The sequence below is a fragment of the Cynocephalus volans genome, chromosome 13, assembly GCF_027409185.1.
Source record: "Cynocephalus volans isolate mCynVol1 chromosome 13, mCynVol1.pri, whole genome shotgun sequence".
In the NCBI taxonomy this organism is placed as follows: domain Eukaryota; kingdom Metazoa; phylum Chordata; class Mammalia; order Dermoptera; family Cynocephalidae; genus Cynocephalus; species Cynocephalus volans.
In genome coordinates, this window is record NC_084472.1 from 81,729,724 (window position 1) to 81,753,234 (window position 23,511).

Below are 23,511 nucleotides of genomic sequence, written 5' to 3' on the forward strand. Positions count from 1 at the left end.
TTTAAAAACATATTTGGACCCCAAAATTACTAATTAGAGACACATTGAAAATTTGAACATAGAATTCACAATGGTAAGAAATCCATCACTTAAAAAAATGGAAAACTGAGAACTACAGAGCTGAAGTGGCTTCTTTAAGGTCATAGAGCAGATGGGGAACTAGTCACTCACCTAAATTTTCTGAACAAATTTCATTCCATCAATCCTGAAAGTTTGAGAATGTTTACTCAAATTTTTTAAAGAAGGGCAAGCCTTAAGATAAGTTATAAATGACAGCAAGAATAAAAAGATAAAGAAATTATAGTACAAAGTGGGAATGATAAAAGAGAGGATAATTTCTGAAGTTATTTTGTAGATGGATAACAGTTGGGTTCAGGGTTGTTATGGAACAACGCAGGCATCAGTAGGTGGATTCAGAACTTCTATTGAGAAGAGGTTCTCCTTTTACACTATGTTTCTATTTATTTTCTCAGAAATATTAAATACATGCTGTAGTTATAAAAATAATAGAAATTAAGTACTTTTTCCTCCAAAGTAAATGATTCAACAGTGCCTAACCACAGTAATTATCTCACTATATTTCTTTAATTTTAGGTCAGATACTAAGTGTAGTTCTTTGCCTTTGCTGAATTTTGTTTTTGGACCTCAGTGTATATAAATACAAAGTATGTTTTGGATTAGAAGGCCTCTGAAATATCTATGTTTATTCTGCACTACACTAAATACCCATGATTCAATGATTTGAAAACTGCTGGTAAAAAAAATTAATGCAGTTGAATCATATTTTCTGTTGCCTTCCATTATAAAATAAAATACTAATTACAACAGGAAAAAAAGTGTTTTATTCCAAGGGATAATAATCACACTTTCATATATTAACAAACATATCGTACATTTAAATTAGAACACTTCTTTGGTAAGACAATCATACTCAAGCTAAGATACAGATATACGAGTACTATAATTTTAAGGTGTCCATTTTAACATTTGATATTTACTCTCTTATTGGCACAAGACCAATGAAGAGGAATATGTTGCATTACTCTTACAATCTAAGACTTTACCTCTAGTGCAAAGAAAATACTAGTAGAAGCCTGTTGTACCAAAAGCCAGCTTTAATATCTAATTATATTTAATGATGCTATTCCATAATAAAACTCCATTTTAATGCATATTATTCACGAGGCCATTAAAAATGTGTTAGACTGAGATATTCTATAAAATACATTCTGTAAAAGTCCCTGGTCACAGAGAAGACATTGTTTAATAAACAGTTTTATTTCTATTTTTAAAAATCTAAACAAATGATTTATTTTTCCAAAAATGCAAACTTAGTGACTTTGGGGTTACATACAGTAATAGTTTATTTTCCCATAATCTGGGAGTTTGCCAAAAACTAAGAGGAGAAGAAAATAGGCCCTAGGTTGTTAAAATAGTAGTCAAAATATTTACTTTATCAAAATTTAACGAATTTATAAAGCTCATCAAAATATTTTCTTTTACTTTATGCAAGTTGTATCTTGGTTATCTTATTTCTAAGTTCATAATAGATCTAAATCTAGTCTAAATTACAAAGGAGGCACAAGATTTTATTATGTTTTCCAACGCACCTAAGTACAGTTAAAGCTGACGACAATAAACGAAGTATTAACCCTGCAAAGGACTAGCTTAGTAATGTCTTCTTTTATAAAACACTCTCTAGCAAAATATACTCTAAACCCTTGCTTTGTGTTAAAGGAATTAGTAACATCACTGTTAAGGTCTACATGTTGGGTAAATTTCTTAAGTTCTCTAAGTGTGGTAAGTGGCACCCCCCTTTATTTTCTTTAAAAACTTCACAATTTAAGGTGTTTCTTTATCTTTCATTTTCTACAGTCTTAGACTGACCTAACTATATCTGGAATATGACCCAGGGCCTTTTTATCAATTAAATATGAAGTTTATTTTCTTTGGTTTAGGTGCCACTAGCTTACTGACAATTTCTGAAATGAAAGAAAGCTGGAGTAATATATATAAAAGCACTGAAGAGAGACCTTAAGAGGTTACTCTTGAGAAGGAGGTCTTAAAATAGCCTTAGCAAGTGTATAATATCCAAAATGTTAAGATATCTCCGGGTGAGAAGGCAGTGCTGACTTTTAGTCCTACCAGTTTCTGTAACAGGTCCATTTACTGTGGAGAAGTGATTTGTGAGTTCTTTGCGAGGAGGGGGACAATTTATTTTTCTTTATGAATTGTCCATTATAATGACACATGTATGTTCAACACAGTGAATTTTCTGACTGAGAGTTATTTTTATTTCAAAAGCTATGTTGCTCTTTTTAAACCGTACACATATTTTACGTCAATATTAAAAACCAATAGATAACAGTAGCCAAAATTTAAGTTAGCCCACTATTTGAAGAACATAAGTGTTTTAAGTACAATATAATATAAATAATTTTAGTAAGAGTTCATTTTTTTTATTCTAAAAAAAAGAAATAAAATGGAGGATTTCTCACTTTTTTTCTTAAATTAATAAGAGGATGGATATATTGGAATAGTTAATACCTATAATATATAGATATTAAAAATATACTATAATCCACAGACATTAAATATGCATGAAACAATAATAGTAGTAAGTAGTACACTTAAAATGAAAATTGATATTTCACTGCTTCCCTGGGAAATCTCATAATCGCTTTTACCCTATCTTTAGCATATTTTAATATGAAATATTCATTATGCCAATGAAACAGATTTTTGATTTTCAAAGTATTTAGAATTATTTTACTTTTATCGATATTGTAAGAAATTCTGCAGTAATGTTGGCAGCTGCAGCTGAGGGATTAGGTGTAATCTTGGTCTTCCTATGTAATTTCGGATGCAGAGTCGGCAAAGTTGGCAAAGAGAGCTTGGAGTAGCTACAAGAAGACATGAAAGTATTATTTAATTAAAATAAAAATAAATTTTAAATGTTGAGAAACATGAAATAAAACCATAGAAAAAAACTATGATGCTTTGTAGTAAACTAGGACAGTGTGATCACTATACTAGTACACTCAAATTAGCTTTAATATTAAAGCTAAAGGAAATTTATTATCATCTCTAGACCAGGCTCAAGAAAGTCTGTTTTAGAACAGAAGTGTTAAGTGTGAAAATGTTCCCTGATTATGTTCTACAACATGTTATAGAAGGTGCATGCCCTATAAAATGTGGTATGTTTTCAAATTATTAGCAGATTTTATATCAGAACTATGTTTCATGCACTGTAAAAACAAACTGAATATATTTAGCCAAAGGAATACGAAAGTTTAGATAAGATGGAAAAAGAAAATTAAAATCATCATGAAATCTTTATAGATAGAAACTACTTTCACAAAAAGTATTCCAAATTTTATACCATTACTGCTTTACATGCCAACAAAACATCTTTCAATTTCATTTATTTCAGGCAAATATACTTTTGTTTATTAAAAAAAAAAGTATATTTGAAATAAATGACATTTATTTATTCACTTATATATTTATTTATCCACTGTATTCTTCTTACCTTCATGTTGAAGTAGTATTCTTTCCACCACACTGCTTGACTTAGCTACATCTATAGGTCGCAGAAGCTCTGTATTTTTGGCGTTGATATCTGCTCCAAATTCTAGCAGTAAGTTTATGATTTCCACACTGGACTGTTGAGCAGCAGCATGTAATGGAGTATCCCAATACTTGCCTTTCTGTACATCAGCACCTATAGATACATAGGGTGTGATGATAAATACAAACGAAAGTTATTAGATAAGTCAGTCACCTCGGTGGGCAAAGGAAAGGGAAGGCAATTGAGGAAGGGTGCAAAGGGGACTTCAGCTCTATCTGTAATAAGTTACTTCTTTATATATGTACATATATACTTTCATATATATATACCTCATATATACATATACATATATAAAATCTTAAAACTCCGTACATCTGGATGAGGGGGTACACACCTTTGTTATGTTGTTCTCTAATACTTCTCTGTATTCTTCAAAGATCTCATAATAAAAAGAGAATTTAAAATTTTTAAATGATTCCAAAAGTAGTCATATTAGCTGATATTATAAACAGTGCATGACTAAGTTCACTCATTTATTTCCATCATGATTGATAGCTCTTAGGATTATTCAAGAGCTTATCGCTCTTATTCTTTTCATTTATTTTAAGGCAATAGAGCTCTTTGGTTTCTTGAAAAATTCATGCATCTATGTATGTGAGCTATTTAGATAAAATGTATATAGATTTTTCCGCCACTTCTCACTCATGTAGTTTAAGGCAATAAATATATAAAGACATTGAGACTCTTAAGTGGAAAGGCACATTGATGAGATCTGTATGCAGAGTGAGTTTTTGAAAAATGCTTACATTAAAAAAAGATAGCTCTACATTTTAAAATACCTATTACATAGTTATTTTATCTTAATGCAAGGCCTGGCACATGGTGGTCATTCAATACTGTTTAGTATTATAAAAAATAATAATCTCATTTCTGGGACATAAATGGTTCCACCACCAAGAAATATCTACCAATAAAAATACGTAAGTTCCTTTCAACTGTTTCTGAAACTATTTATAAAATGAATGATGTCTTTAAGAAGCAGTATATCTTAAGAGTTCCTTTATGGCTCTCCTGCTACTTTCAAATTTCAATAAATGTAATCGTTTTCAATATTTTTAAAACAAATATGAAATATTTAGTGGAAAAGTTATATTCCGTAGCAAAATTTCCATAGATAAAACATATACTTTGTTAGTTTGTATCAATTTTATGGGAGAACAGGATAACAATCAATTAACAATTATTAATGGCACATTTTCAATACTTTTTAATCCAATATAAAATGTTTTCTGGGAAGAATAATATTCTTAGTAAAGTAAAAAAACTAGATGATTAAGCATAAATTTTATTATACTAAATTTATGGGAGAACATAGCTAGAAAACAACAATCTGTCCATGATTATCAATGGAACTCATGTTTAAGACTCTTACTAGGAAATGAAATAGTAGATGTGCACCCTGCTTGCAGGAAGTTTATAACTTAGCTAAAATAATGTAAGTAACACGTAATGGGGTTACTGAAAATATATGTCAGTATACATCAGGGGTCAAATAACTGTCATAAACAATAAGTAGCACAGAAATCCATTTACTCACTTTACATATATTTTAAGCATCTACCACATGAAAGGGAGGTATTGTACTAGAAAAAGGAGATGACAGGAAAAGAAAAAGGCATAGTTCATGGAGGGCCCAGTCCTATGGTGAGAGAGACCACTATCATCTTAGTAGGTTTAGGAATGTTTCTTGGGGCCAAAGCTGAACCACGAGGAACTGGTTTGTTAAGTAACTGAAAAGGGGTACAAAGTCTTTTCAAATAAGCAGGACAGAAAGTACTAAGTCTGAGAAAGTGCAAGAGTTTTTATGGCTGGTAGAAGATGACATTACCCCAGCGGTTACTATCCCTGAGATTTCTTTTGATGGATTTGTTCACAGATATATACATACTTGGCTACATTATATTCAACCTTGAGGATCTCAATTTTATGGCCTTTTATAAGTAGGGCTTTCAGACTCTGTTACATACTCAAATGTCTGCTGATTCTGTGTATGCAAAAGATAGTGATTATGTATCCAACTGTGAACTTTGAAGTGGACTTATCCAGAATGAGGTTCTTCTTTACTAGCTGTATACTTATATGTGAGAATGCTTACAATAAGAACTTTTTAGCAATGACATATAATTTCTAAAGAAGCTTATTTTGAGAAATAAATAATTGCTTGTGTGTATGGACAAAACGAAAGATGTTTTAAAGAAAATTACCAGCATAAAGAAGCTTCCAGATGCAATGGAATTGCTGTGACATACAAGCTACATAGAGAGGCGTTCCCAGATGAGGAATATCTTGGTCAACATCTACGCCCCAGGATATCAATAGGTCAAGACATTCATGGTGTCCTGCCAACACAAAGTAGAGATGAGTTTATTTTTACTTAATGCCCATTCCCCCATATGCAGCTCACCCCATACTTCCCCCTGCAATGTTGTTCATTGAAAGAAAACAGCATGTTACTGAAGGAACTTTCTCCCCTTGTCACTTAATCTCATAACTAAATTACCTTTACTGGCGGCCTCATGTATGGGAGACGGAAGGCACGACTCCAGCTGGGCTTTGGCACCATATTCCAAGAGAAGTTCCGTACAGCTTGCACTGCCTTGTGAGCATGCATTGAATAATGGAGTCACTCCATCTATTGTGATTGCATTTACCTAAACCAAACCCCAAATCATACATGATTAACTGACTTAGTTATGCTTTTTCAAAAGTTATATGATCTGCTAAGAGAAATAAATGGGAAAATGTGGGCAGTAAATATGACAAAGTATGTTTAGCTCAGACACATCAATAAGAAAAGCTTTAAAACTTCTAGAGATAAATAGAAATATGATGTGGCAGATAATTCACAGGAATGGGCATATAACTGGTGAAAATGATGAAAACATACATACTCCAATATCAAACAAAATTTAATTCAATGATTAGGTACTTTTTGGTAAGAAAAAAAAATAAAGGAAAAAACGTAATGGTGGTGGAAGTTGTGATAGAGATACTTTGCTGGCTTGACTTGGTAAAATTGGTAATTCTATTTTTGAGAATTTATCTAAGAAAAGTCATCCAAAAGATGGACAAACATTATAGGCATAAAGATGTTCATCTATTTAGAGTCATGAAAGCAGGAAATACCCTAAAGAATATTTTATATTAACATGCAGCATGCTACCTATTTATGCAATGACTGGAAATTCTTTCTAGAGTACAATGAGAAGTCTGAGGCAATTTAGAGCTTTATTTTTATCCTGCTATTTTTGAAAACTATTGAGAAAGAAGGAAAGAACAGCAAAATGAGAACTTTGGTTCAGTCAGTAGATGTGAAATTGTTAATGTTTTTATAAGGTACTTACATTAGCTCCAGCCTCCAGCAGAGTTCTGGCACATGCCACGTGATCTCCTAGGCAGGCTTCGTGCAATGGGGTGACATGGTCTATGGTTACTGCATTTACATTATAACCCTAAATAGGACATAAATAATTTCAAAAGGTGAGCAAAATATAAAATCATCTCTATAAGTGTCATTGAGACCAATGTATTTTAAATATCAAAGAATCTCAGGCAAATCAGTTTTGAGTTTGGCAGAAACGGCAGGTTCAAATACCAGAGTCGATCAGATGTCAAAACTTCTTGGTCCCATTATTGTAGCACTATCTTGCCTGGACCTGATAATGCCTTAAGTATTTCATTCAATAGATTCTGGCGTGTTTTCTTTAAATTTTGCTTTCTTTCTTTCTTTTTTTTTTTTTGGTCTTTATTCTATTTTATTTTTTTTTGTAGAACTAAAGACTGTTTATAACTTGGATCACTAGTTTTGACCGGGAGTATAAAATTACAGGTCAATCCAGACTGGGGGAAAATACTATAAACTGTAGTAAACTGTTTTGAAAACTTCTGTCACTGCATAGGTATGATTAAGTTTTATGCTAGTGGTTAAGAGTTGAATAGGGGTCAGTTAGACTTGGAGTTGAAGCCTGGCTCTATCATGCACTAATCATTTTAATTTGGATAAATACCCTAACTTCTAAATTTTAGGGTTATTATGAGAATTAAATGAGAGGATGCAGGTGAAGCAATTATTAATACAATGCCCAGCTTATAAAAATGTTAAATTTTATTTTATTATTATTCAATCAAAACTAAGTAAACACTTGTATTGTATTCCAATTAAACTCACAACATTAGACTAAAATAATCAAATACTATTAGGATGCGAGATCCTTTACCTTCTTGGTATCTTAGGGAATTCATTGTCTATTGACAATCATACTAAGCACTATAATAGGAAAAATTTCAAGGCTGGATTCTCATAACATACTGCAGATTACCATAATCTGTAATACCAAAATGGTTATGAAGAATCTTAAAATGAAGGCAAGAAAATAGTCACTCCAAAACTTGTCACCCGCAAGTGGCAATTTTTAAGATCCTTTAATTATCGTTTCAAAGATTTCAAGTTGGCTAGCCAACAGTCAGACTTGGAGAGCTAATCCCAAACTGCCACACACTAGGGTGACCAGATGACAGAAGCATCTGAAGAGGTGGAGATTCCCTTTCACACCAGGCTTTGGAGGCAGACTCTCACTCTTTTTGTCTGGCCCGTTGGTGGACAGGTGATACACATTGAGAAAAATCCTGAGACTGCTCTCCTCTCAAAGAACTGCATGGCCTTTTCTAAGGGATCATCCTTTAGAAACTACCAACCTTTTTACAAGTATTTTTTCCCATCAAGTGATGAGCAAAACAAAATAGTCACGTGGCTGTCAAAAACTGGAAGGCCCTAAGGGAGTTTCTCATTCTACATCTTCATATTATGGATGAGAAAACGGAGGCTCTGATAAGTTGTGATTCACTTTAAGTGCAAGATCACGATCCAGGTCTCCCGAGTCCCAGGCAATGCTGCTTAAACTGGGCAACGTGACCCTTCCTTTCTTCATAGCCATCTGAGAAAAGTCCATTCTCCTCAGTACTGGAACACACTAGTTCAGTGACTTCCACGTCTGGGTGTACATTTGAATTATACTGGAAGCTTAAAAAAAATGCACAGGCACAAGCCAGAGTACTGTCTATTTCAATAAGGAATCTTTTTCCTTTTTCCTTTGGTGAGTATGATGAGCAGGCAGGTGTAGAAATGATCATCCTGTCATTTCATGGGTAATTTTACAGATTACCATAATGTAAAAAGGATTATTTCAGCATTTGGTCTGATTACCCCTTTTTGAATATTTTACTACTGAACTAAGTCTATAATTAGCTGTATACATTGTACAAAGTTAAGCATATTAAATAATGCATAAATCCAATTACTGCTTACTTAAATGGCTATCAATGAACACATATACTGTATGAGAAGTCTGAAATACTAAGACATAAGATTTTACCTAAATATTTATAAAGATGCCCCAAAGATAAATCAGAAACTATCGATTTGCCTGACATGCGTTAAAATAAAAAGGCAGCAGTAAAGTTTAAGCAATTTTATTATTTTTCAGTTGATTTGTTTTAATGATGTTTTATGATCATGGGAAGGGGGCCTATTTTAAGCTATATGTAATATTTTACCTGTGATAATAATGTTCTCAGAGCAAGAAGACGACCTTGACTTGCTGCTTCATGTAGTGGTGATCGGTCTGCCCAGGAACCTGTCAAAAAAGAAAGAAAACAAAAATCTGTGAGTCAAAGTAAATCCTAATAGACACAATCAATTCCTATGTAGTATAAATTATTCAATTTATACTGTGTCCAATAAGGTGACCCAGATACCTATACCATATACTAGGAAATTTGATTTTTATCTGAGGGATGTAGGTAAGCAGTTCCCAAATTCAGAAGGCCATAATGCCCATCCAGGCATTGATCTACCCCAGACTTACTGTACCTTGTGAATTACCCTCACTCACCATTACCCCTGCTTCCTGTTCACACAACTTTATGCTCTGCCAGCCTAGAGATCTTAGTTCCAGAGGGAGGAATGTTGCCATCAGGAGACAAAACAATGATTTTATTGTTGTGAACTGGAACTGTGAATTGAACTGGAAGTTAAGACTGCCACCAGGCCACTTAGGGCTCCTCATGCCTCTGACTCAACAGGGTAAAAAGGGAGTTACTGTGTTGGCTGGGGTGATTGATCCAGACTACCAAGGGTAGATTGAACCACTACTCCACACTGGGGGTGAGGAAGAGTATGTCTGGAATACAGGAGATCCCTTAGGGTGTCTTTTAGTATTACCACATTCTGTGATTAAGGTCAATGGGAAATTAAAACAACCCAATCCAGGCAGGACTATGAGTGGCCCAGACACTTCAGGAATAAAGGTTTGGGTCATCCCACCAGGAGGTGCTCATTGAAGGGAAAGAGAATACAGAATGGGTTTAGGGAGAAGGTAGTTATAAATACCAGCTATGACCATGTGACCAGTTACAGAAATGAGAACTGTAATTGTCATTGAGTATTTCCTCCCTTCATTAAGAATATGTGTGTGCGTGTGTGTGTGTATATATATATATATATATTATGTGTGTATATCTATACACACACATATATTAAGCAAATATCTTTTTTTTGTTTCTCTCTTATTCTTTTATCATGTAACCTAAGACATATTGACTTTATATCCATATTTAAGTGTTGTTATTTTTAACATCATAGTATTCGAATTATGAAATGTCAGGAGATGAGTAAACATCACCAAGGACATTACCTCCCCTTCTGGAGAAGGGATTAGCGTGTTTTTGGTTGTGTGCAGGGTAGTTGTATCATGTTAGGCAGGACCATTACCTGTTATTGTCCTTATTTGAAGATCAAGTATGGCTGAAGGCTATGTATATCAGTACCAAATTGACAAGGGGTGGATTTGTGATGGTTAATAGGTGTCAACTTGACTAGATTAAGGAATACCTAGAGAACTGACAAAACATTACTTCTGGGTATGTCTGTGAGGGTGTTTCCGGAAGAGATTGGTGTGTGAGTCAGTGGACTGAGCAGGTGAGATCTGCCTTTGATGTGGCTGGGCACCCTCTAATCAGCTGGGAGCCCAGATAGAGCAAAAAAGGACAGAAAAGGATTTCCTCTCTCTCCTGGATCTGGGACACTCTTCTCCTCTTGCCCTTGGATGTCAGAACTCCAGGACCTCCTGCCTTGGAACTCCAAACTTATACCAGAGGCCCCCCTTAGGTTCTCAAGCCTTCAGCCTGGGGCTGATGGTTACACCATTGGATTTCCTGGTTCTAAGGCTTCCTGGCTTGTATTGAATCACACTACTAACAGCCCAGGGTCTCCAGCTTGCAGACAACCTGTTGTCTTTTCAACCTCCATAATTACGTGAGTCCATTCCTCCAATAAATCCCCTCTCATATATCTCTATGTCTGTCTGTCTGTCTGTCTGTCTATCTTCTATGTCCTATTTGTTTTGTCTCTTTGGAAAACCCTAATACATCCTCTAAAGAAGAGGAGTATTAAGGTTACCAGATAGGCAAAAAGAAAAAAAATTTTTTTTTGTTTCATGGTTTTTCAGACAGAAACCATAAAAAAATTTTTTTTGTACTTTAAGCAGGGAAAGCAGCCAGAACACCCACCTCTCCACACTCCTAGCCCTCCCTGCTGATCCCCCAATCCCCCCCACCCCAGCTTTCCCTGGCCCTGAGACATAAATGGCTGCAACATGTCGCCAAGGAGAGAAAATAGCTGAGCCCTAAGTCTGAGATGAGGACAGGCACTGCTTCTAGATCCAAACTCTCATGAATGGACTAACATGGTGTCCTGGTGGTTAGGCATTTCATTGCATATTGCTATAAAATGGCTATCATCGTTTCAGGAAAGACCTCTGAGGTGGCCAGTTACTTTCCCTGCAGTAAAATCACTCTGTGCAAGACTAAAGTCAAAACAAAGGAGGCAGTGCAGAGTTGTAGCTATGAGCATCAGCTCTGGAGTTGGACTATGTGACTCTATAAATTATTTTATTTCTTCTAGATTTTATTTCCTCCACCTTAAAGTGGAAATAATAAATGTATATACCTCAGGGAGTTGTTTTAATAATTAAAAGAGATAATATATATAGTGCTTAGACTAGTATTATACACATAGTAAAGATTATTCAACAGAAGCTATTCTTAAAATTACCCCTAAATCAATAGTGAGGGGAGAGACTCGATCCCTTTCCCTGAGGATCTGTATTTCCAATGACACCCTACAATATCATTAGATATAAAAGGACTAATAATTGACAACTGACTTCTTCCCTCTGTACCAGGTTGGAGTAACAGTCTTAGAGTTCAGAAAGCAAATTTCTTTGGTAATAACCTGATTACATAAACAAACACATGGAACACTTACACAGTCCTCATCATATACTAGGTCCTGTCCTAATTGCTAGGCATAAATTTACTTGTTTTAATCCTTGCACTGACCCTTTAGGGTAGGCACAATTATTATCCCTATTTTTCAGGTGAGAAAGCTGAAACATGCAGAGGTTTAGTAATTTGCTCAGGGTTACATAGCTAGAAAGAGAAAGATGTAAAATTCAAACAGCAGCCTCCTAGCTCCAGAGATAATACATTTAAGTCTTTGTGATCCTGCCTCTTAAAACACACACACACTCACACACTCTTACACACACAGAGTATGTGAAGCATTCTAGCAAATGGTAAGACTCTAAATTTCTCTGGGAATATTTCATTGCTGTCATTCATTTCATTGGTCTATTTTTCCTTCTAATACCTCTCCAAAATAGAAACCTCTAGTCTAAACAGCAGTTTTATTTTGTTTTCCTCTTATTAAAAATAGTAGGCCATTGCTGTGACGAGATAAGGCTTACTACAAAATGATACTAGAGCAATGATATAGGAAAGTTTCAATCTATACTGAAATGTAAGTAAATAACTCAAATCAGGAAGCAAAAGGCTACAGTTATTCCTAATTTTTGTAAGAAATTATCAGTAATTCGGTGGGATATGAATTAAATGTGCTTTTCTCACGTTGGGTTCTGTTTCTTAGATATTTAGGGAATTTCAGTTGTGTATAGAGTCTTTGTTAATGATCTCTTATTATTTTAAAATATAGCCTGTTTCATTCACATTTCCTTTCACCGTATTTTTCCTGTATGTTGATTTCAGGAGAAAAAGGCAGCAAACATTAAGTCTTATCAACTATTCAGAAGAAGAAGGAAAAAAAGCAACTCCCTGAGTATGCCCTGGAAATGATATAACTCCCACTCAATTTCTTGCCCTAGTATTTATCTTGAGTCTTAAAACAATGGTAATTGAGGTTTAAAATTAAAACTACCAGAAGACTCAAAAGGAAACGACATTATATATTTTGTATAAATAGATATACTTTAAAGTTTCTATCTAGCATTATTTCTTGATTATCTAGAAAAAATAGTAAACCAGATACCCAATTTTTTTTTTCAGTTGAAACAAGTTACTCTTTATTAGCTTTGTCTATTCTTTCCAGTATGCAACAGTCCTATTATATATTCAAGAAAGAATTGCAATAATGCACACTAATAAATATTTGTTGGTAGGGCAAAATTTGGTGGCAAACCGATAATTTATAAGAAATTGGAACATTATGTTCTCATTAAGTAAAATGCAAACGTCACCATCAAAAGTAGCATTCTATTGGGGAAAGACCATGTTTCGAGTTTCAGCTTCTAAGATGAAATCTGATGCCTTAAAAATCATAAGCATCCGTTTGTTTTATCATTAAGCAACTTGATTGTAGAGTGGAACTCTGGAGAACTTCAGAATATATATCAATTGTCTATCAAAATGTATATCAATACTTAAATAAGAAAACAGTAAACTGCATATGTGAAGCCATTATGTTCAGTTTAATTAGTAAAATAATAGTAAATTAATACAATTTTAAGTAACCAATTCATAAATAGATGTGTAAATTTAAATAATAACTTACAATATTTATAATGATCAGAGTTCCCCCTCCTGTATAATAACAATAAATTTTGTTATCCTTAATTTATCTCTAAAAGAGATATGCTGAATTATATGATGCTGACTCATTATCACTGCCTGTTTTTCTTTTGTCACCAGCTAACATGACAACTGACCAGATGTGGGGATTGTTAAAAGTCCAAAGAAATGGCCTTTTGGATGCATTTTGGACTCATTTGTTGCTAGTATATTATGAAGGCCTTTAAGGGGCAGCAAAGAACAATATTTGCAGCTGAAGGGTACTTGATATTCCTTCCAACCAGCTCTTTTCTCTTGCATTCTAATGTGCTTGTTCATCAAAGTGATTGTATTAGTCTTCTGAACAATTTCAGCATTACTTGCTGGTGTTCAAAAATAAAAAATAAAAATAGAGAGAGAAAATGGATCATTTAGAAAACAGGCCACACAAGGGACAAAATAATGAAATTCAAGTATCTGCATTTACCACCCCATACCCCATCCACCAGTCCCCCCTTCCCTTGCCCCTCTGACTAGCATATGGCTTCCTGTATTCACAGTAATTTTCTTTATCATCAAGATGTAAGTTCTTCAAGGTGGAGGGAAAGAAGACTGAAGTCGGATATTACGTAGGCGTATTTGCTATTATTTCTATTAATATGACCTCCAATGGCATGAAAAAGGAGTTAAATGCCATAGTAATCTGCAGAAATGGATTGTGACTGTTGGATCCTTTGGCCCATCAGGCAGGGACAAGAGCTTGTAAGAGTGCACTGTTCTGTTATTCCGTGGAATGAACTAAGCTCTGCTCACCTTCATAGAACCCCTGCAGTCTCTCGCTATTCCTTAAAGAAGCAAGTTAGGGGTTTTGAGTAGAAGGAGAAGAAGGAAAGGGAGACCAGCATGAAGTGAAAAATGAGATGGACTTTAGAGCCCAGAAGCTCACAGAGGAAAAAGACGAAGGAGGCCAGGCGGGCCTGGATGTGCCTCCCAGCTTAGGACAGTGGCCTTCATAAAGTCATCCAACCCTCTGAGATCCTGTTTTCTCATAAAATAAGAAAAGCACTATCTATGAAGCAGAATTCGGGGAGAATTAGAAATGATCACACTAAGTGTCTGTTTTATAAATGCACAATAAATAATACCGAGTATTATTGGCTAAACATAAACTAATAAATAGGGGAGATTTTAACATGATTTCTAGGAACAATCTTTTCCTCAAAACTAGAGAAACTCATAAATTATTACAGCATCTATGAACTAAAACATTTTTCAATACTGTCAGCTTAATTAAATAATATAAAGTAATTGAATGATTTATAACTGCATTGAAACCAACAATCAACAACTGCAGCTACATTTTTTCTTTCCAAAGTAAGAAATAAGAAATTAAGCTATATCAGTCTATTAAAGAAGTAATTTATAGGACATGCATGCCACCCAATGAAAAACTTATTTTTATTTGTTTTGAATGCTGTTTACTTAGTTTCCAAGCAACCCTACCTCATTTGCTTCCTTATAATTCTTAGAAGAATTTCTGTAATTAATCTGGTAACACGTGAGAATCAAAACGGCACTATATCATGTTCCAATTTCTGTTTTGAACTAAGTTTTCACTTCTCTCTGTTTTTCCTTTTCAAAATCTGAAATTTAGCAACTACAAATTTCTATTCAAATGTGTTAGTATTAAATATCTCACTTTTCAATATGGATATGCTTTACATTAGAGAAATTCCTAAACTTTCTCAAGGCCAAACAATAAATATCTTCATGTACCACTATTTAGTAATTTACAAATTTTGTTAGACTAAGTATCTGAGATAAAAGCAATTCAGCCCCTATTAAAAAATTTTCAGCTTAACTATTCATAATAAATTATTCAGTGTGAAATTGTTTTACAAAATATCTGTAACTTTCACCATGTTAATCAAATGCCTACTGTTATGGTCTTTCTGTAGCCACACAGGAGGTGACTGACTATATTTAGAAACAACATGAGTTCTCAGACGTCCGGTATATAATTTACAGGGAGACAGTCTGCCTTGTTTTGTAAACACCAGATTGCTAGAGCAAAAACATTCACATTTTCCAATATATACAGTTTTTCAAAGTCCATACTATACCTAGATCACCATCTCCCCATGGCACTTCAAGCCAGCCACTGTTGAGGTAAATCCGACTCATATCTTTGTTAATCAGCATGAAAGGAAAAAAAATCACTTGTCATTTGCTAGTTCTGTTCAGCCATGTTAAGGAGCTCTAAGCTCCTTGAAATATGACCGTTCACCTCCAAAACGAAAAAAACAGCTTCTGAAAATCTGATTTACTTTGTAAAATTACCTTTTCTTATTGATCACTCCTCTTTATTTGAGAATTTGCTGATCCTAACTTATTTTTTCTTCTTACAGTATGTACCCCGAAATGACATAAAAGCATTGCAATTAGACTTCAGTCCACGGCTGTGGTAAAATCACTTGATTATTTAGAAAGTCTTTGCCTGCTCCCAATCTTAGAACATCCAATAACAAAAGTGGAGTAAAATCATTTGAGAGCTAACTTAGCAGTGGTGCAGAGGGCCCTCTGGGCTTGGTCGTACCCACTTCTCCTCAGTGTTTTCCAAGTAGGAGAGACACAAAACATCTCAAACAGGGAATTAGGGGAGAAGCAATGACATTTTCATATAACATTCTCATTTCAGTAAGAACTGGTAATACATTTTATAGCTCCCTTAGCTGTAAAATACTGAGTCAACAATCTTCTTCACAATGGAGGCAGATTTACCATGAAGACAATGAAACTTCAGTACAGGACCCCTAACTTGCATGGACTCTTTGTGAGTCTCTGTACCTAATTTCAGATGTTATTTTACTTAAAGAAGTCCCCAAGATGTGTATAAGCTTCAGGCCCAACAACATCGGGCCTATCCTTACTCACAAGTTTACAAATAAATTAAAAATCACCAGCATTAACTGACCTTTACTGTGTACTTTCAGACAACCAAATCAACAATGTCACAGAAATCCTTGAGGACATGGTGATAAGGAGGGAAATAACGTGTTGCCAAAACCAGTCTCTTCAAGAGGCTATTCTGACTTTCATTCTCATCTCCTCTCTGAAAGTTTCTTCACAATAATGCTAGTTAAGATCTGAAACCACCAGATTCAGTTGTACCTCAGGAGCTGCAGGTGCATATGCTGAATTGCACAGACATGCAACTTACTTTCATGGATTTCTTGTTGTTCCTTGACCATGAGCCCTTCATTATCTCTTAAGATATTTCATGGGCTGGACAAAAATATAATGGGTAAATCGGAAAAGTGGAAGAAAGAACAACTTATTTAAGATTATAAAGCTTTATCTCATCTTATTCCTCTTGCCTATGTATTTGTAGGAGATATAAATAGATGGGGAATGATCAAAATTTAGGGACAAGGATCACATCCACGTATATAATCTATAGCTCCTACCTGGATTTCTCCCTCAAATTTCATTGCTCTGTTTTAAAGTTTATGTCTGGCCATTCACCTAGATATTTTGCTGGCATCGCAATACATTTCTAAAACCAAACTCATCATCTTTTTCTTAAAACCAGCTATTTCATTTTTGCTTCTCTATTGATTTAAGCACTGTCACCACTCCCTCTATCCGGCAGTAGTCATATGGTCTCAAATTTAAGCACAATAATTTTCAAGGAAACATTATATATATTCACTATTTTATGTGCTTTTTTTTTTGAAAGGAGGCAGTTGTTATTGAAACAGCTGTTCCTTTTTGGTCTTTTCCCTGACTTGCAGCCTTATCATCCCAAGCTCAGTCTTTCCAACTATCGACACTTCCTCTTGAGACGATCTCTTTTAGTCCCACGGATATAAATATTATCCATGTGTTGATTACCCCAATTTCATATCTCTCTTCTCTAAATAAGAGACATTCATTTCCAGCTGGCTAATCAACTTCTCCACTTGAACATCTAAATAGGCAATTCAACTTAACATGTCCAAAACCAAACTCTTGATTTAACACTCCCCAAATCTCCTTTCTATCAGTAGATAGCAACTCCATTTATCTAGGTGCTTTAAGGCCGAGAACCTTTGCATACTCCTTCATTTTTCTCTATTTCTCGCAGCCCACTGGCCAATATCAATAAGCCCTTTTGCCAATAGCACATCTTCATTGCTACTACTCGAGTCCAGGCCACCATTATTTTCACCTGACTTAGTTACAAAAGTCTCCTAACTGATCAGTATGTTTCCACCCATGCCCTTCCAACAGTCTGTACTAAACATGAAAGCCAGAAAGATCCTTTTAAAGTCAGGAAGAATCCAATGGTTTCCCTTCACACCCTGAGTAAAATCCAAAGTCTTTGTCATGAACTACAAGCGTATGGTCTTCTTCCATTTCAATTCAATTTGGACAATAACCTCCTAAATAGTTTCCCTGACACCAGTCCCTATCCTACCATCCTTGTCTGTATATGCCACTGAATTAAACTTCATTCAAGCACCTCGAGTCCCAGCTAGCCCATACTGTGCCATTTGGAAAATTAGAAAAAGGCACCCCTTTCCTTTGGCAGCCCAATCTGAGCATACACATCCACCTGCACGTCAGCACATGGCTACCCTGAAGGCACCTCTTGGATCTTCCCACTCTTGGGCTCAAAAACTTTAACAGCTCCCCACTAAATAGAGTCTAGCATTCTTACTCCGAAATTGTCTGTAATTCTGTAATTTGGATTAGATCTTCCTTTTTTGCTTTATTTTCTATTACTACCTTCACTGACCCCCTGCTGAAGCTAAACAGGACTGTTTTACATGTTCCCCCAAACAACTTTTTTCTTTCTTCTTTCATATTATCTTCCCCTGCCTAGTTCTCTTTCTTGTGTTGCACAGTAATTTATTGAGGTGTATCTGTGTTTTTGTTCTCCTTGTTTTTTCCTGCCCAACTTGCAGGAGTTTATGAAATCTAAACCACAGATGTGCCTTGAAGGCCGTTTCTCTTAAGTCAAGAGGTAAGCTCCTTGGGTGGGGGGAGGTACATGATCCATAATGAATGTAACTGACTAACTAAACAAGTAAAGGGTTATCTCCTAAAAATGAAAAAAACTGTGGAATTTTATTTTCTGCAGTCCCATAAAGTAACATGTATATTTGAAATAGTAGCAAAATACAATACAACAACAATAGCTGTATTGACATTGATTATAAAGTGGTATGTTAAATAATAAAACATGCAAAAAGTTGTAATGCTTATTTCCAAATATAATAATTACATTTTGCTGTATATCCTTCCAAACTTTTTTCTAACCACACATACATTTTTTAATCAAGATGTAACCATACTGCTCATATTGCTTTTAACCTATTTGTTTTCATTTAATGATATCTCATGGTCATTGTTCCATGTCACAAAATACAGTTCTACACATTTTAAATGACTTTATTATGATACATATTTCATTGTATCGCTGTACCATTACTTATTTAGCTAATCATCTATATGGTAATGTTTAGTTGGCTTTTAGTTTTGGATAATCAACATTATTACTTATCTTAGTAAACATGTCTAATTATCTGCTTAGAGTAAATTCCTAAACTTTCAATACATGTCATCACATTACCTCCAGCAAGACTATTTACATTCTCATAAACAGCACTGTGAAAATTTGAAGCTAAATATAATAAAAGTTTACTTTTTTTTTCTTTTTTAATCAAAGCATGGGGCATTTCTCCTTTATTACATTTTCAATATGTTTAAATTATGTCAAAGAAAATCGTATAAAAATGTATTGTCTTTTTACTAAATTAGATCTTAAAATTAATTTTATAGCTTATTTTTCAACAAACTCTAGAGTCTCTATCCACAATGAGGATGTTTGAGACTCATCCAGGTGAATTAATTTACTTATTTTTTATTTTACCATCTACCCTAATTCTATTATTTTGCTAATACTTGAGGTTTAGTTAGGTAGCTTACTCTTCATTAAGAAATGACAGGATTCAATTAGCATACAGAAAAGACATCTGCACCACCATGTTTATTGCAGCACTATGCACAATAGCCACGATATGGAATCAACCTCAGAGTCCATCGACTAATGAATGCACAAAGAAAATATAGAATAAACACACCATGGAATATTACTCGGTCATAAAAAATAATGAAATCCTGTCATTTGCAGCAACATGGATGAGCCTGAAAAATACTAAGTGAAATAAACCAGGCACAGAACGATAGATACTGCATGTTCTCACTCATATATGGGAGCTAAAGGAAAACAATGTTGAGCTTATAGAAGTAAAAAGTAAAATTGTGGTTACTAGAGGCTGGGAAGGGGATTGGGGGAGATAGGGACAAGTGGTTAACAGATACAAAGGACAGCTAGATAGGACAAATAAGTTCTAGTGGTCTGCAGTAGTGCTGGGCATCTAGAATTAATAATAATTTATTGTATGTTCCTAATTGGCTAGAAGAGAGGAGCTCAGATGCTCTCAGCACAAAGAAATGATAAATTTTTGCAATGAGGAATATGCTAATTACTGTGATTTGATCATTACACATTGTATACATATATTGAAATATAACTCTGTACTCCATACATATGTATAATCAATATGCATCAATTAAAAAAGAAAAAGAAAGAAAAAAAAAGAAATGACAGGAGTCTCTTTATTTCTACAATTGTCTGAATTCTCCTGGACTTTAAGGACCAGCATCTGCTTCCCAGCATCTATCACAGTGCCTAATACATAGTAAGTACTCAAACATGTGTCAAAATGTTAAATTATCTTTTTTGTAGTCAACCATTCTTCACCCATGCTAGTGTGTCCTCAATTTTATTGTTAATCACATTGTTAAAATGTAATAAAAAGGAAATGAATATTGGGGTGGGGAGAAGGGATCCAGCTGCTTTCTCAATCTTTTAAAGAACTAATAGTATTTTATCTTATTTTAATATATGCTTTGTACGTTTTTAAAATTTATAATCACTTGTAAATAATGTTCTTCAAATTCCAACTATTACATAGTAAATATAACTTAGGATTTCGGGGGAAAGGGAGGTGTCATTTTATCTCTGAATCTGCATTTGCAACATTTAGGTCTATCATTGGCCAAATGGATGTTCTACTAAAATTTATGCGAAGGTATAAATTATTCTTTTAAAAAATAATTTCTTCACATTGCTCCTCTTTGGTACTGTGCTCATATTCCTTTATACCCTTCATATTTTTCTGTTATTAGAATCAATAACTTTGTGTCAGAACACTTTAAGGAAGTTGCTCTATTCATTTTCTCACCTGAATCATCCTTCTACTTGATGGCCTAATTTACACATGATTTAAAATTTCCATTTTGCTTGTAAACAATCTTTTCCTGCTTAATAGCATCTCTTCTTGTTCCTGTATACCCACTTAGAAGCACCTGCTGAAAAGGAAAGGTAAACAAGCCAGAATCTAAGAGTTTACCATCATGTTTAATATACATTCATAAAAATGAGTCAGCAGATGCATTTTCCATATACTAAATGGTGAAAATACAGCGCAGCCCTTTTCCATGCCATACATTTACATTTCAGAATCTCCATTCTGGAAAGCATCCACAGTTTAAAGTTAGTATTTGCAAAAAAAAGGTCAACTTAGTTCATTTCAGAACACCAACAGATTTGAAATGGCTTCTATGCAGTACTAACCTTGACTGGTCAGAATACCCCAGCTAGCTTTTCGTTTAGGAGAACATTCCTCTATACTCGCTAGCCTTCTTTTCGTGAGGATCTGCTTAATACAGTTCCCTTCAACAGCAATATCTGCGGACATAGTTTGGTTGACGTTTTTTGTCTGTGACAACCAGATTTCATAAGTGCAAGTGCTCTAGCCAGAAGAAATATCAGCGTCTGGATTTCTACCTACTACTTCCTTCCCTTAAGACTTTCACAAAGGTTCCTGTGTGCTAACTGGAGTGAATGGCTTAGACATTGAACTCTATTCAGAAATACTGGAGTGGGGCTGGTAGATGCAATGTGGGGGATGGGCCAGAAATGCTGCAGCATTTTCTATTTTTAAAGTGAAGACTCTCTGCAGCTGGAAGTATTTAACTATTTGTGTGATATAGAAAGTAAAAAATGGGTAAAGTTTTTACTTGTGGAAACAGGATAGACATGAGCCCTGTCTTTAAAAAACAAAAGCCAGTTTGAATGATTTACAAATCAATCAAATGTAAAATTACCATTGATAATGGCTGCAGAGTATTGCAGCCGGAAAGCTCAGTAGTGATCAGTGACTAGTTAGCCTTTCTCCTTCCTTACTCAGGAGTAAATATTATATGTGCATTAGGGTCAGCTGGTAGCTAGCTCATGTTTTCATAAGGATCTAAGTTTAGAATTGGCCTTAGTACAAAATCACAGTCCTCTTATTTATGTAGGCATAGCTCAATATTGTGATTTTTCTGGAGGTCATTTCTAAACCAAAAGACGTCAGCAGTCAATTTAAGTACAGCTGAGATTTTACACCCTAAAAGGTAGAGGAAAGGGTAGCTGGAGAGACGAGAGGAAAAACCAAGCATGTGCCTGGTATTTTTGCTGGCATGTGAAGATGAACGAGGCACACAGCCCATGATCCAGTCAAGAGCAGTGACTGAACTGTGATAGGACTCCGAGGATTAGCTGAGCTGGTGGTCATGTTACAGGGTATTAAGCATATTGAGTATCTGTCTGGATGAAAAATGGTGACAGATCCTGTTATCTATCTTTATTTTCTTATCACTACTATTTAGGCTCTACCTTTGGTTGCTACACACAGGAAAAAAGATGGTTGGGGTATTGCCATCATATAACAAGTCAAGTAGGAGAAAAAATATTTTATGAGCAAAATTATTTCCCATATGCTACCCTACAAATATTTACTGACATATTACATTGCCAATGTTTACCTCAAAGTTATCACTAGTAAATACCAAGAATATCTTTTTCCTATCTTGAATTAAGTTCTAATCCTACCAAACTGTTTGTGTGACCTGGAGCAAATAGCTTAATGATACCTCAGTTTCCTTTTTTATAAAATGAGGAGCTTGGATATAATCATTCTCTTCTGGCTCTAACATTCTTTGATTCAGATTCTATGACTAATACACAAAGGGCAAGGTAGTTAGTATATGAGCTTTAGGCCCTATTATATTACCACAGAAGAGGCCAGATATTCCTGATAAAACTGACTCAGAGTCATCTCAGCCTAGCCTATTTGCAGAGGCTGTTAGTATGGGTGGCACATTCCTAGGTGAAGTTAAAGAAGGCTATCAGTCCAGTATATTTACATAAGCCAATTGTTGTTAACCACTGGTTCTTTGTCCCCTAGTTTGTATTCATAAAATAAATATGATAATCTACATAAACCATACAAGAAAAGTAAATATTAATTTCTGTTTAAATTAATTAAATTAAGATTAAAATTATTTTTGTTTAAACTAATTAAATTAATTAAAAGAAATTTCAACTTTAAGTTTATGGCTTTTCAGCTTCTGTTATTATAGAATAAATATAAGAAGCTTTATCATAAGTGTTGGACAATTTTTGTTCTTAAAACAATTTTAGACATCATGTCTTATAATGATCTACTTCTATGTCTGCCTCCCCCACTAGGTTGTGCACTCTGATTGCAGTGACTAGGTACATAATCTCTTATTTCACAGGTCTACTACTATATCTATTAAATAGTGAGCATTCAAAAAAATGTTAGTTTAAAGAGTAATTCAGATATGGAATTCCCAAGAATGCTTCAAGAAGGCTTTCTATAGTCCTTGGTGATAATAAACTCATTTCCATTGCAGTCAGGAAAAAAGAAGCCATTGGATTTGACCATAACCATATATTACATTAACTGAGATGTATGCTGGCCTACAGGTGGACTAAGGAGAAAAAGTAATTACTTTATTTTTTCATAAATTTTTAATAGATCAAAAGCAGAAGTAATATTTTTAAAGTGACTCCATGG

The 23,511-nt window shown here is 34.5% G+C and overlaps 1 protein-coding gene across 1 annotated transcript in view; it reads right to left on the bottom strand.

Moving 5' to 3' along the window:
- Nucleotides 1-819: 819 nt before the first annotated feature.
- ASB5 (ankyrin repeat and SOCS box containing 5) overlaps nt 820-23,511 on the bottom strand; it is a 46,890-nt gene continuing 24,198 nt past the window's right edge. Inside the window, exons 2-7 of the mRNA XM_063076615.1 lie at nt 9,185-9,264; nt 6,976-7,083; nt 6,132-6,282; nt 5,836-5,970; nt 3,533-3,724; nt 820-2,903 (exon numbers count right to left, since the gene is read on the bottom strand). Coding sequence (XP_062932685.1) covers nt 2,776-2,903; nt 3,533-3,724; nt 5,836-5,970; nt 6,132-6,282; nt 6,976-7,083; nt 9,185-9,264 — 794 coding nt within the window. The 3' untranslated portion in view covers nt 820-2,775. The remainder of the gene's footprint in view (nt 2,904-3,532; nt 3,725-5,835; nt 5,971-6,131; nt 6,283-6,975; nt 7,084-9,184; nt 9,265-23,511) is intronic.